Below are 14,660 nucleotides of genomic sequence, written 5' to 3'. Positions count from 1 at the left end.
CTTCAGCTCAGGGCTTCTGGGCTGCCGGACACTGCCTGACCCTATGGTTCCCGACCCATGTGGCCGCGTGCTCACCCATTTTCTACTCTGTGCCAGGGCCAAGAAGTCTGTAACCCCTCCTCCTTCCTCTGCTACCGACCTGTCCCCAGTCCTCAGGGGCTCCTTGGGGAGGAGGGAGATGACTGAGGATGAGCCCAGTGGTTCTTCTGTGACCTGTTCCTCCTGCCCTGTGGGAACCGTGGCTGTGCATTGGTTCTGTCCACAGTTGTACTCGCCCAGTGTGGCTCTGGCAGGGGCCACCCCCGTGTTTGGACTTGGGGGCCTTCCTGGGGGGATCGTGGCTGACCTGGGGACAGGCAGGCTCTGCTGAGGAGGGGGAAGGCAGCATGGCTCTGGGCAGCCTGTACAGGACATGTCTTCTGGCCCTCCAGCCTCTTGCTTAGGATTCACCCAGAGTGACTCACTTTCCCTCTCCAGGCCTCGGTTTCCGTATCTGTAAAGAAGGGCTGACGACAATCCCTGGGGTGAGGACAGAGGGAGACATCCAAGAGGGTGGCGTGTGCATGGAGGCAGCTGCATGACAGCAGCTCCAAGGGACAGGAAGTCCCTGAGGGCTTCACAGTGCTGCAGGGCACCCAAGAGGGAGCCACCCTGCTCCAGCAGGGTGATGGAGAAGCTTCGCGGAGGAGGCAGCGTTGGTGCTGGCCCCAGGGAGGCGGGCACGAGGGCGTTCTGAGTCCATGAGGAGGGCATTGCAGACAGTGGCCACAGTGGGCAAGGTGGTTTGGGGGCCGGGGGCACAGGGTGGTGGGAAGAACTGAGCTGGGCTTTGCTGAAGAACACGGACCAAATAAGGGGAAGAAAGGATGGGGCCTTGACTCCCTGCTGAAGGGTGTGGATGCATCCCAGAGGCAACTCCAGGGAGCTGGGACTCAGTGAGATTTCCCTCGGGGAAGAAGACTTGGGCTGTGTGGGAGGGGTGGGCAGACAGGGCTGGGAGAGGCAGAGGTGCCAGGACCTGGGGGGTGGCTGTTATCATAGTCTGGTTAGGAGACAACAGGGCCTGATTGATTCTGAAACCGGCTGGTTGGTTTGGGAAACCTCTGCCGCAACCTCACATTGGCCCCCAAACCAATTTGTCACACTGCTTGGAGTCACCCCAACATGGGCCCTGGTGTGGGCACATGACATGCCGGCTCTCTGATCCCTTTGCAGCCTGGAGTTAACCACCTCTCTGCTTCTCCGGTTTAAAAAGCAGTGCTTGTTTCTTCTTCTCATATTTTATGTCATCATTCCAAACAAATTTTGGAGAATGAGAAAAAGGGGAAAGTGTGTTTGAAGTGGGCTCATCTCTCGGCCAAGGTGGAGGGGTTCCCCAGCCCCTGGAAGATGGCAAACCCATCTGGGGTTCTAACCCACATCTAATCTGTAGCCACATGTGAGGTCCCATGCCCTGGGTCCTGGGCACACACGCATTTCTGTTCTGTTCCCATTGGGTGGGGGTGGGGGACTGCTGGGCCCCAACCAAGATCAGATGGTGCCAGGGGCACGGGCGGTCGCATGGGCAGGGGCATGTCAGGCCTCCTCTTCCTTGGAGGACCTTACCGCCGTCGGAGAGGCAGGACCGATGCACAGAGCCCAGGGAGGAAATGATGGACTGGAGTCCCCGTTCTGCCTTGACATAGGGGAAAAAATTCCTCATCTGCCAAATGGAAATAGCAAGTAATTCCTGTCTCTTGAAATGATGTGAAACTGATGAGACGTGTGATTTAATGTCGCTAGCTCATGGTAGGTTCACAATAATGGGAAGTTATTGGAAAACATTGCCAAGTAGATCTTATTTTTAGCCAGAATGAGACAACATCCAGGTGCCTGGTGCTGCTGGAATGGAGCTGAGGAAACCCTCTGGGTCTTGAGCCCGGGCGGTTGCAGCCAGGCCCCCGGCTACTCTGGCCTCCAGGGTCTGGGGAGCACGGAGCAGCTTCTGGGAACTCACTGACTGGGGCCATTAGCAACTAGACATTCCGGGCTGGGATCTGAGGCTGAGCAGAGGGGTCTGGTGGGCGGAGAAGGGTGGAGGGAGGTGAAATTCTGGTGCATGCAGAAGCCACCAACAATCCTGTTGTGCCTGGTGAGCGACCTGTGTTGAGGTGGTGTGGCTTTACCCTGCCTCAAGGAGGGGCCTCAGTCCCCAGAGGGAGAAGACTTCGGCTCTGGGTGCATTCCCTGGAGGGCGTTGGAAGCTCCTCTGCATTGTGACCTTGGGCCTTTATCCCGTGGGTTTCTCTGGTCCAACAGGCCTGGCCAGGGCAAGGCTAGGCACGTGCAGGCCTGTCTGCAGACCTGGCGCTCAGGAGCAGTCCCAGAGCGCCTCCTCTGGCCTCTAAGAGTGCGTCGCAGGCTGAAGAGGCAGCCATGCTTGAGCCCAGAATGGAGGAGAAATCAGGAGGGCTGGGCTGGGACACAGAAGGTTCCACAGAGGCGGCGGCTCCAGCAATCCAGGGGCAGAGAACAGCAAGAGTGGAGGTGTGGAAGTGGGGTTGCAGTGTGAACAGGGGTCGTGGCGAGTCATCTAAGCCAGGCCCATGAGTGGGGATTGGCTGTCACCACTACGGTCTCTGAGCAGGGAGAGGTAGGCTCTATACTGGTTCATCTTGAGCCAGGCACTGGCATCAGGGGCCTCAGTCCTTTAAGTCCACACGAGGGGCAGGAGTCCCGGGAGAGGCTTGCCAGGGCATCCTGGCAAGGGTGGGCCAGGACCAGCGTCCCTGCCTCAGCCACTGCTCAGCTCCCCTCCCTTGGCCTCCTCTGGCTGAGGGGGATATTTACTGAGGGTAGGGGGGTGGCCTGAAGATGGGGAGCAGTGAGGGGTTGGGGAGGAGGAGAGAGATGGGTGAGGAGGAAGAGAACAAAGTGACAGTGGGTAGGTAGAGAGACACGAGAGAGAAGGGAGGAGGGCAGGTGGCCTGCCAGCTGCAGGCCTTCCCTGCTGGCACACAGGGTGCCTCCCTGGGCACCACCCTCCTGCCCTTCTCCGGAGTCCTCCCACAGGGTCTGGGTAAGGGCAGCACACCGTCCGGGCCATCCTGTGTCCCTCGTGCCTCCCCCTTGCCCTCAGCACCCAGGCCAGCAGAAAGGAGCCTCCTGGCTTGGGAGTTCTGGCTCAGTGACTGCTGTCTTTGGGGCTGTCCCCTGGGGCCCTCACTCGGCCCTGCTCCTGGGTGATCTCACAGCTGCAGCCGGCCAGCCCCGTGCTGGCGAAGCACTAGGTGTGCCTGACCCCTGCAGGTTCTAGGAAGCTGGACCTAGGTCACTACTGCCTTTGCCAGGCCCCGTCTGAGAGGCCCTTGGTGCCTACTGGGAGCCACTCCTCCAGGGCCTTTCCTCTCTCAGGCTAAACCTGAGTCCTGCCCCTGCCCCTGGGGAAACTGAGGCAGGCACTTCCTGCCCAGGCTCTGCTGTGGATGAGTTGAGCTGGGGATAGGGCAGCAGCTACACCCTTGAAGGAAGCAGGGGACATCGGCAGTGACCTCTTCTGGGTTGCAACACTCAATGAGAGATTCATTCATAGTCACAAATGTGTGGTGTGTGTGTTCTGGGGTGTGTATGTGTGTGTGTTGTGTGTTGTGTGTGTGTATGGCAGGTGTGTGGTCATCCCCTGTTTATGTGTGAGGAGAGGGCTGAGGCCAGAGCCCCAGAAATGGCCCTGCTTGAACGGCCCCCGCAGTCCAGGAACCTGCTTCCTTCCGGGTGGTGCTGGTCAAGTAGGGAAGGGGTCACTCACCTGTGCTGTCTGAGAAAAGGACTCAGGGCTTGTGTCAGGCAGGGCTGTATCCAGGCGAAATGTGGGCAGGGAGCTGGTGGGTGGCGGTGGGTCTCAGGGCTGGTGGTCAGGAGTGCAGTTTCATGGACTGTGGAGGGGCAGCTGGGGCATGCGAGCCAGGGGTGGGCCCCCCATGGATCTGGGGGCTTGTTCCTGGGGCCACTGGGGCCATGGCAGGACTCATCACGGAGGGCTCTGTGGGCTGTCCCCGGGCTAGGGAGGCTACATCACTGTGGGCGTGTCTGGGTGTCCATGGGTAATGGAGAGGATGTTTAGGCTTGGCTGTGCAGCACTGCGCGCAGGAGGACAGGCGTGTGAGTGTGGCTTTGTAAGTGCAGGGTGTGTGCGTATGAGTCTGTGTGCACATAACACATGTATGTGTGTGCGCACACATGGCGCTCTCTGGGTGTCTGGACGCTCCATGAGCAGTGATGGCCTCAGCTTTTCCAGGCGCAGTCATTCTCGAAGAAGTATCATCAGATTTGGGCCCTGATCCTCCCTGATCAGTCTCTTCCTGTCGGGCGTCACCCCAGCCATCTGTGCTCTAAACCTGAGCCTCAGCTCCCCGTGCCCCTCGCCCGCCCCTGCCTCCTGCAGCTTCCCAGCTCTCTCCGGCTGTGGCGGGGCCAGCCTCCCTTCTCTGGCCTCCACCCTACACCGAATAAATGCCCCTCTTCCAGATTATAAAACTGGGCAGCAGCTGGTCTCCCTCAGCTGCTCCCGGGCCCCGTCTCATGGAGGAGGAGCCATGGCAGGGCCTGGGGTGACGGGGGAGAGGAGGGAACCTCATCTTTCATCAGGAACCTGTTTGCCTTCTGCTCAGCCCAGACCTGGGAGCCACCCCCGCCCCTCTCTTTCTCATTGCCACCCCATCCCATCTGCCCACGATTCCTGCCAGCCCTGCCCCTGCTGATCCTGGAGCTTCCTTCATTTTTATTGGCACCCAGGGTCAGGTCAGTCCCCGTCCCCTGAATCACTGCATCAGCTCCTGACCTCTCCCAATGGCCGCTCCTGCACCACAGTCCACTCTCCACTCACAGGTTCCCTCCCTAGCCCACCCCAAGTCAGGACCTTCCAACGGTTCTCATTGTCCTTTTAATGAAATCAGACCCTGACCAGGGCCCCGGGCTCCACCAGAGCTCCTGCTGCAAGGCCTCTGTTCCTGCCAGAACTTCTGCCTCCTGCCGCTCTTCCCTGCCCCAGCCCTGGCAGGCTCCTTGTCATTCCTGAAGTTGCGGCGGAAGGCTGTCTCCTCCGAGAACCCTCCCTGGTGCCCTCGCCCCTGCTCCATCTCATGCCCCTCTGCAGCGTCATTCGTAACATCTCCCAGTGTCTGCCGTGGTCTCATTCGTTTCCTTACTCCACCCATCTCTGGCCTTGCATTGGAAGGCCAGCCTCAGAGGGCAGGAACCTTGTCTGTCTTGCTCAGGGCTGCATCCCTAGCACCCTGAAAGCAGCCAGCCTGGCACTCAGTAACAGTTGGTGAGTGAATGAGTGCTGGGACCTGCAGGAAGACTGAAGCTCACAGTGTGCCCCGAGCCACAGAGCTGTGTGTGGTAGAGCTTGTCCTTGAACCTAAGACATTTGGTGGGTTGTCACAGTGGACTTTTTGTTTTGAGACAGAGTCTCAGAGTCTCACTCTGTTGCCCAGGCTGGTGTGCAGTCGTGCAATCTCAGCTCATTGCAACCCCTGCTTCCCAGGCTCAAGTGATTCTCGTGCTTTGGCCTCCTGAGTAGCTGAGACTACAGGCATGTGCCACCACTTCAGCCTAATTTTTGTATTTTTAGTAGAGACGGGGTTTCACCATATTGGCCAGGCGGGTCTGGAACTCCTGGCCTCAAGTGATCTGCCCGTCTGGGCTTCCCAAAGTGCTAGGATTATAGGCATGAGCCGCCATGCCAGCCTCATGGTGGGCTCTTATACTGACATGCCTGGGGTGTCTGCTGTGGACACCTGAGATCATCTCTTTTTCCCTGGAGCTTGAGGCATGGTGAGGGATGAAGGCCTAGCCTGACAATGACTCCATCCCACATTGTGGATTTCAGCTTCCTGTGTCAGCTTCCTGCCGAGGGCTACCTGGGGGCACAGAGGCAAGTCCTCACGCCTGCAGAGATGCATCAAGCCCCACTCAGGGCTGGGCACTCTGCTTCCCAGTGGACTCAGAGGGGCAGTGCCCTGGGCACTGTGCATCCTCAAGGGGTTTGCAGCAGAGCTGGGGAGGTGGCACTAATGCCCTGAAGGTCCTCCAAGATGGCAGCTGAGAGAAAGGAGGGCTGTGGACAAGGGTGGGAGGCAGATGGGAAGGGCCTGGAGGACAGGGACCTGGATTCTGGACACAGTCAGGAGGGGACACAAAATTGTGAATTTCAGCCTTAGCTCTGAGAGCTCCGGCAAACTCCTCAGCCTCTCTGAGCCATGGCTCCCCCATTTGTATTTGGAGAGCCAATCCCTCCCACTTGTGGGGCTCTTTGAGGTTTAAATGAGATAATTTCTGTCAAGCTCTCGGGATAAGTCAGGGCACATGGCAAGCACACAATGGTGTCAGTTGTTGTGCTGTCCCATGAAGCCAGAGACCCAGGCGGGAGGGTGTGTGCTGGGGACACCATGTAGGCAGACCCATGTGGACCCTGGCCAGGGGCAGGGCAGCCTAGTGGTTAAGCCCAGGTTCCAATCCCAGTTCTTCATTTGCATAGGGACTGTGTGGCCTTGGTTCTGCCCCCAACACCTTTGGGCCTCAGTTTCCCTATTTGCAGAGCAGGGTAACGAGGCAGCTCTCCAGGGTGTGAGGCTAGACGCAGTGACGCTCCCAAGGCACCGAACACAGTGCCAGTGATTGCTCTTTTTAATGAGGGACGAGACCAAGACCACACCGTAGGGAAGCAGCCCGGTTGTGTCTGACCAAGACAAGTGGCTTCAGAGCCCCCACAGCTAACGGATGCCCAGGGCTGCCCCCGCCGCTGCTGCCGCTGTGCTGGGATTGCTGGTTTTGGGGGGTGGCAGAGCGCTTGGCCTGATCTTCGATGGTAGTTAAGGTGTCAGCAGTGCTGGTGAGGTGGGAAGGAGGTCCCTTTGTCAGTCCCCCCCCAACAGTGCACCCAGCTGTGGTCACAAGGGAGTCCCAGCAGGCCTCTCGTCACAGAGCCACTTGCCCTGTGCCCACAGTGAGCTCACTTTTTTTTTTTTTGCAGTTGCAAGATTTAATAGGGTGAAATAAAGTGAAAACAGAGCTCCCATACAAAGGGAGGGGACCCAAAGAGGGAGCCCCTGCCGGCTGGAATGCCTGGGTTTATATCCCGATCATTGTCCCTCCTGCTGTGCTCTCAGGCATCGGATGATTGGCTACATCTTTACCTCCTGTCTTTGCCTAATTAGCATTTTAGTGAGTGCTCTTGACCATCTGATTGGCCGGGTGTGAGCTAAGTTGCAAGCCCCGTGTTTAAAGGTGGAAGCGGTCACCTTCCCAGCGAGGCTTAGGGATTCTTAGTCGGCCTAGGAAATCCAGCGGGTCCTGTCTCTCAGTCCCCCCTCTCAAGTGCGGTCACATTTTTGAGACTCCTTCATTTCTTGCCCAACTCTTACCACTGGCCACAACCTCCTATTCCCTCCTTGGACACCCGGGCCTAAGCCACAGCGCCTCTGGCCAGCAGAGCGGGAATCAGTTTCACTACCAGGAACCCCATGGGTTGGGGGCCACAGGTGTGCCAGGGGTGGGTGCCCAGGGAAAAGCCCAGAGAGGGGTCCCTTCCACCCCCAGGCACAGGCACAGGCGCAGGCCCATCTGGGAACACAGGCAAACACAGGTGCTTTGGTGGATAGGCCCACAGGCAAGTGGGGCCTTGGCAATGAGTTCTCCCAGAGTCCCTTCCTCAGGCTGTGGCCTCCTCTCTTTATGGGAAACCATAGCAGAAGGGGGAACCAGATTCCACAGCACCGCACCTCCCGAAGCTGGAAGGGGCCATAGGATCCTTTCCCGGACAACGCGGCCTGATTCTGGCATCTCCTCCCTGTACCGCATGTTTTTCTTTTTTTTTTCTTTTCTTTTTTTTTTTTTTGAGACAGAGTTTTGCTCTGTTGCCCAGGCTGGAGTGCAGTGGCGCGATCTCGGCTCACTGCAGCCTCCGCCTCCGGGTTCAAGTGATTCTCCTGCCTCGGTCTCCTGAGTAGCTGGGATTATGGGTGCCTGCCACCATGCCTGACTAATTCTTTGTATTTTCAGTAGAGATGGGGTTTCATCATGTTGGCCAGGCTGGTCTTGAACTCTTGACCTCAGGTGATCCGCCCACTTTGGCCTCCCAAAGTGCAGAGATTACAGGCGTGAGCCACCACGCCCGGCCGTGCACCTCACTTCTTAAGATGTTTGGGTACCATCTGTTCCCAACAGTTTTCCTTAAGTCAATTCAGTTTTTACAAACCTAAAATTTACTTTAAAAGGAAAAGATGTCATTACTCTAGGTGGATAATTAGTATCATTTATCATGAACACAACAAAATCACACAAGTATATATTGTGGAAGCAATGAGGTCAGCGCCTTGAGGGCAGTGCTTTGGGATTTACTGCTATATCCCCAGCACGCAGAACAGTACCTGGTACATAATAGGGTTTTGAAAATGTATTTCTGAATGCAGGATTGAGTAAGTGATAAATGCAGAAAGGAGCACTAAGCCTCTTGGTTAAAATGAGGAAAGGCAGGGGTTATAGCGGTGCCAGCCCCAGGTGGAGACTTTCTTCTTGATGTTCTCAGAAGGACTGATTGACTTGAAAAAGGCAGAATGTCCTCCGCGCATGGCTGGGGACTCCTCAGTGCTGGTCTGGATGCAGCCTCGAGGTGTCTGACTACCCGAACGTCCTGCTGGGGGGTGCATGCCAGGGTACCTGAAGCTCAGGGTGGCACCCGGGTGAGAGGCAGGGCCAGGGTTGGGACATGTTGCAGGCCCCCATGCAGTTAGCCTGAGCGACGGGTCCCCTGAGGAGACTCCGAGTGTCAGGAGAGCTTCCCCGGCAGCCCTGCTCCTGAGTGGTCCTGCTCACACACACGCATGTGACATGACGCATGACAGAGCATGGGAACAGACATCAGCCCTTTTGGCTGCAGGCTTCCGGCTTCATCTTGGCCAGGAGGAGGATGTGGAAGGGCTGGGTGCCCCAGGTGAACCCCCCGCCCCCAACCCTGCACTGTGCTGGACACGCCTTCCTCACACAGGGGCTGTTCCTGGAGCCCGGCGCGTGGGGTGTGAATCCACACCTGGCAGGAGCCTGTGGGGGTGGCCGCCGCATCGGCGTGTTCGTCAGACGCCTGGCACAGGAAACCCGACGTCATCCCTGACTCACCCCTCAGGCAGAGCTTGGGGTGGCCCGGCACTCTCACCTTCATCCCTAAACTGGCCCAAGCACTGTAGCCAAGCCACTCACCTCCCGCCCGCTGTGGGGCATCTGCCTGGGGGTGGGGGCTGGAAGGAGGAAGGAGGCTCTGCAGCATCAGTGTGATGCTGAGTGAGGCAGCTGTGGAAGGGAGACTCGCTGTGCGGGGAGCTGGGTGGATGTGCTGCTGGGGCCGAGAAATACCTGGAATCCCAAAGGCAGGAGCCAGTGATGCTTAAACAGCCGTCAAAATAGATGGTTATAAAAAGAATAACAGGCAGACTCATCATTTCTTCCTGGTGAGTCTCACAGGTTTTCAATTTTAAAAGAAGTGCTGAGTCCAAACTTACTTGATAGTGTCTGCTCTGTAAGAGCCAGGCCGAGAAAAACAAAAACAGAGAGAGCTCTGAGCAGGGACCCCAACCTGGGTCAGCCACTTTCCATCCAGTGGTGAGGACCAGGTCCTGCTTCCAGAGCCTTCAGGCTGCGGGGCGTCCAGCCTAGCAGAGACCCCTCCTCACCACGTCCTCACCCTTACACCCAATGCCCTGCCTTCTCTCCGCTGTGGCTCCCAAGGCTGGGCTCCGGCGAACGGTGGTTGGGGAGACTCTGAGGGGGTGGTGGAGAGGAGCAGGCGTCCTGCACCATGATCGCTAGCGGCAGCACCCGAGGCTTGGGAAGTTTTTGTCAGAGCAAAAGCGGGAGAGGGACATGGGTTTGTGAGTCTCTCCCCCTCTTCTTACCCCAGCCCTGGGCTTTCACCCAGCAATTGGGGGTGGGGCTTTCCCCAGTTTGGGAGTAGGGAAAGAAGGCAAAGCAGGCCCACCTTCATGGCTGAACTGGGCCTCTGTGAGTCCACGTTCCAGAGCTCAAAAGGGGACAGCCCCAAGGCAAATGGCCTCAAGGGGGTGACATAGGTGCAGCCACGTTAGGCAGCCATCACCAGCCCTGAGCTGGGAGGTGGCAGGTACCTATAGTCCCAGCTACTCTGGAGGCTGAGGGAGGAGGATCATTTGAGTTCAGGAGTTTGAGGTCAGTGTGGGCAACATAACAAGATCCTGTCACTTAAAAAGAAAAAGAGACCACCGGTCGTCGCCAAGAGTGCCAGGTCCCAGGGACTGTGCTATCAGAGCAAACCTTCAGCAATGCTCTCCCCACATGCGGAACTCCCCAGCAAGGTATACCAGATTCTCCAGGAGGGGAAGAGGCCCAGCTCAGCATAGGATTTGGGGTCTGGAGCCCCTTACACAGCTGAGCTGAGTTCACTCCTGAATCAGGGATCCCACCTGGCTGGGGTCCTCCCACGGAGCTGCAAGGCTGTGGTTCCCAGACCAGCAGCAAGACTGGACCTGATTGTCCTTCTGCACGCTCTGTAATTTGCCCCTGGAATCAGCATTAAGTCATCTGGAGGCCGATGCCAATGATAAGGGCTCCTATCAGCCTTTGGGATCTGTGGCCCAGACTCCCTGGCTCTGTTGTGGGCTTTGCCGCCTCAGCCTCCAGACTGGCTTGCCAGGGAGCGCAGGGCCTCGGCCAAGTTGAGCAGACAGTGGGGTAGCCTTAGAGCCTTGGAGCCAGTGTGGAAGGGCCGCTGCGCCATGATGTGCTCCCCCTTACAGATGGAGACAGTGAGATGGTGACGTGGCCCCAGGGACCTTTGGAGTCCTTGAGGTTTTCTCCTCTGCATCTGCTCTGACCCAGCACACACAAACTCCAGCTCCTCACAGGTAGTGGAACTGCACAGGTACGATGCTCCCGTGCACACAGCCAGGCACACAGCACACTGCTGTGAGGAGCTCAGAGCAGACGAGTCCAGAAGGGCTGGGGGCTCTACACAGGCCCCAGCTGTCACTCTTCAAGACGGTGTGGACACAGGGGTCTGCGGGAGAACCGGAAGGGTCTTTCAGAGGACATGGAGGAGGGCCTCAGGAGACTGGGGGCTTGGCGGGTGGGTTCTGGAATCCCACGCAGCTGGGGGCAGGACGAGGGCAGCCCCAGTTCAGTAACAGCGTCTCCACCCACCTGAACTTCTCTGCTTGAGTTGGGGAGTTCACTGCCAACAACTCTTGTGGCTCAGACACCCCACGCACACCTGGGCCTCACCACATCCGGCAGCAGGGCGGGGGGAGGGCAGAATGGAGGGGGATACCCAGGCCCCCAATCCTCCGGGTGCAGTGCCAGCCCGGGACTTTGCTGCCCAGGGGGGCTGGACAGGGAGGCCTAGGATGGGGGAGGCCAGTTCTGTTCTGCTTCTCCCTCTTCCCCTTGCCAAGGTCCTGAAATCCCCGCAGGCCTGGGGAGGGCTGGGAGCGTCAGCGGACTTCCCTCCAGGGCGGGCTTGTGGCAGGGGGAAGTGCTTCTTTCCGGGACCTGGGGGCTTTCCCTGCGCCCAGGAGGAAGAAGCTTCGCCTCACTCTTAACTGGAAGCCGGTCTCAGACCCCTGCTTTGCCCACGAAAGGCCCCAGGACCCCCTCATTTCCTTTCGGCCCAAGCCCATGGGCCTGGGTCCCGGGGACTCTGTTCGGGCCTAGCTTGGCCACCAGCCTACTGGAAGACGCTGAGTGCTGGTCTCATCCAGGCAATGAGGGGTGGGGAGGGGGAGAGAGAAAGTCCCTCTGGCCCAAGGTATCCAAATATATGAGCAATAGGACATCTCAGCAGGGACCTCCCCATCATCCAGTGTAGAAATCACCCGTGGCAGCAGGCATTTGTCAATGTTTGTGGTGACAAATTTCTAAGAGGAAAATTCTGGGAGGGAAAGGGAAAAGGCAGAGGAAGCGTGGGGTTGGCGGGTGGGGTACTCCAAGGGACATCGCTGGCCCTAAGCGGGGACTTGCATCTGTGAAGCTGGGTTCCCCAGGACTGAGTGGCTTGGGACAGGTCAAAGGGTGGGCGCAAAGAAGGGAGGGGTGCTGGTCCCTCCGACTCCGGATAACACCTTCCCTTCCCTTAGTCGCTGGTCCCCGCCTCCTCTCCGTGTGCTCATCCCCGCGCCCTGCCTTCCCCCCCAACCTCCCCCGCCTCCGGAGTCCCCGGGTCAGCCCAGCCTGCGCCCCACGTGAGGGGCGGGGGCGGGCGCCAGCGCCTTCCTGCTCTGCCCTTGTTTGGTGTCCCGGGGGCCGGCCCAGGGGTACTTAACCCGGACCGCCGCGGAGGGCGCCCGGAGTCGACCACTCGGGCAGCGCCACCGCCAGGAGAGCCCGGGACGCTGTAAGGAGCGAAAGGAAGAAGAGGCACCGGTGGCCATGGGGCTGGAGGCGGCGCGCGAGCTGGAGTGCGCGGCCCTGGGCACGCTGCTGCGGGAGCCTCGGGAGGCGGAACGCACCCTACTGCTGGACTGCCGGCCCTTCCTGGCCTTCTGCCGCCGCCACGTGCGCGCCGCGCGCCCGGTGCCTTGGAACGCCCTGCTGCGCCGCCGTGCGCGCGGCCCCCCCGCCGCGGTTCTCGCCTGCCTGCTGCCCGACCGCGCGCTGCGGACGCGCCTGGTCCGCGGGGAGCTGGCGCGGGCAGTGGTGCTGGACGAGGGCAGTGCCTCGGTGGCGGAGCTCCGGCCGGACGGCCCGGCCCACGTGCTGCTGGCCGCGCTGCTGCACGAGACCCGCGCGGGGCCCACCGCCGTGTACTTCCTGCGAGGTGAGCCGCCGGCTGCCCTTAGCCCGCCCCACCCGACTCCAGCCCGGCTTTCCCTGCTGACCGTGCCCTTCCCCTCCTTGCAGGAGGCTTCGACGGCTTCCAGGGCTGCTGTCCCGATCTGTGCTCTGAGGCCCCCGCCCCTGCACTGCCGCCGGCAGGGAGCAAAACCAACCGCTCCGACCCGAGGGCTCCCATCTACGACCAGGTGAGTACGGCCCCCCACCCCGGACCCTCCCTCCCTCCCCACCGCAGACTGGCGCCTCTAGAGAAAGGGCCTGCCATTTGGGGATGCGAGCAGTTTGCCCATGTATCCACCTTTATACGTGTGTGGGGGGGGTGGGTGGGGGGGGGCACGGCTGCTCGCACGTGCCTGTGTGGGTCAGTGTACGTTTGCATGTGTATGTTGGGAGCGTGAGGGGGCATGTGTGTGCCGGTGTGTTCTCGCACATTCCTGAGTCCTGTCTCAGGTCAGGAGGACTGGCTGAGGACTCCTCTTGTCTTGGCCAGCCCATCGGGTCTCCACCCGCTGCTGCTCCAGCCCTCCGGGGCTGGGCTGGGAAGGCCTCACCGCCCCTCTGCCCCCTCCAGGGTGGCCCTGTGGAGATCTTGCCCTACCTGTTCCTGGGCAGCTGCAGCCATTCGTCAGACCTGCAGGGGCTGCAGGCGTGTGGCATCACAGCCGTCCTCAACGTGTCTGCCAGCTGCCCCAACCACTTTGAGGGCCTTTTCCGCTACAAGAGTATCCCTGTGGAGGACAACCAGATGGTGGAGATCAGCGCCTGGTTCCAGGAGGCCATAGGCTTCATTGGTAAGGGGGCGCCTCTGCCCAGAGGTCCCTAGGGGCTCCAGAGGAGAGGGCTGGGGGCCCCTGTCTCGTGGGCTGTGCACATTCCGTCTGACACCACTCCCCCATCTCCCTTGCAGACTGGGTGAAGAACAGCGGAGGCCGGGTGCTGGTGCACTGCCAGGCCGGCATCTCGCGCTCCGCCACCATCTGCCTGGCCTACCTCATGCAGAGTCGCCGTGTGCGGCTGGACGAGGCCTTTGACTTCGTTAAGCAGCGCCGGGGGGTCATCTCCCCCAACTTCAGTTTCATGGGGCAGCTGCTGCAGTTTGAGACCCAGGTGCTGTGTCACTGAGGTGGTGCCCCTCTGCCTGCCCGCCCCCCCGCCACTGTGCTGGCAGGAGCTGACTGTGGACTGGTGGGCTCCTCTCTGGGCCAGCACAGTCCCCTCACCTCTGGGAGGGCTGCTACCTCCTCACAGTTTGAGAAGCCCTCACATGGGGGCTCTAGGAATGCCGCGGTGCTGGCCTTTCCGACCTGGTGCTCTTCTGCTGGGGGACTGAGGCTGGCCCTCATTCGGGGTCGGGAACCGAAGGTGTTTCTGCTCTTTCCCATCCCATCCCCTGGCAGAAATCATCTGGACTCTATACCGTGGACTCTCCCTGGTCCACCACCATGTTGAAGCCCTTGGCAGCCTGAGAGCTCCAAGGAACAAGCTGTGACAACCAGGAGCCCTGTCTGTGGGTGGGTCCACCCAGGGTCTGGAGCCCAAGCCCTGTGTTCCTGGGGAAGCTGGGGACTTGGGAAGTGATGGGTGTGTCGTGCTGTGTGTGTCAGTCTGTGAGCCTTTCACACCTGTGCTGGCGCTGGAAAGTTATTTGTGCTCAGCTGACATTTAACACTCCCTCCCCCGCTTCCTCCTAGCCCTGTGGGCAGGGGTTGGAAACTTAGCACTTTATATTTATACAGATCATTCAGGATGTGTCAATAAAATATTGTTTTGTTTAAAAAACAACAACCTAGTGTCTGGTCTCATCTGATGCCTGGGAGCCTGCTTGG

At 59.5% G+C, this 14,660-nt stretch overlaps 1 protein-coding gene across 1 annotated transcript; it reads left to right on the top strand.

Annotated features, from left to right (window-relative positions):
• Window positions 1–12,299: 12,299 nt before the first annotated feature.
• Window positions 12,300–14,616, top strand: DUSP2 (dual specificity phosphatase 2). The gene is made up of 4 exons (XM_033238842.1): window positions 12,300–12,817; window positions 12,901–13,022; window positions 13,406–13,625; window positions 13,742–14,616. The coding sequence occupies exons 1-4, from the start codon at window positions 12,430–12,432 to the stop codon at window positions 13,954–13,956; spliced, it is 945 nt and encodes a 314-aa protein (XP_033094733.1). The 5' UTR covers window positions 12,300–12,429; the 3' UTR covers window positions 13,957–14,616.
• Window positions 14,617–14,660: the final 44 nt, after the last annotated feature.

This window comes from Trachypithecus francoisi, unplaced genomic scaffold, assembly GCF_009764315.1.
Source record: "Trachypithecus francoisi isolate TF-2019V2 unplaced genomic scaffold, Tfra_2.0 Lachesis_group17, whole genome shotgun sequence".
Lineage (NCBI taxonomy): Eukaryota > Metazoa > Chordata > Mammalia > Primates > Cercopithecidae > Trachypithecus > Trachypithecus francoisi.
The sequence above is the reverse complement of the archived record's forward strand: the minus strand, read 5'-3'. Positions and strand labels throughout refer to the sequence as shown.

Coding starts and splice junctions, on each gene's coding strand:
- DUSP2 (XM_033238842.1), top strand. CDS start 12,430: ATGGGGCTGGAGGCGGCGCGCGAGCTGGAGTGCGCGGCCCTGGGCACG. Junction 13,023..13,405: donor GGGCTCCCATCTACGACCAG/GTGAGTACGGCC, acceptor TGCCCCCTCCAG/GGTGGCCCTGTGGAGATCTT. Junction 13,626..13,741: donor GGAGGCCATAGGCTTCATTG/GTAAGGGGGCGC, acceptor TCTCCCTTGCAG/ACTGGGTGAAGAACAGCGGA.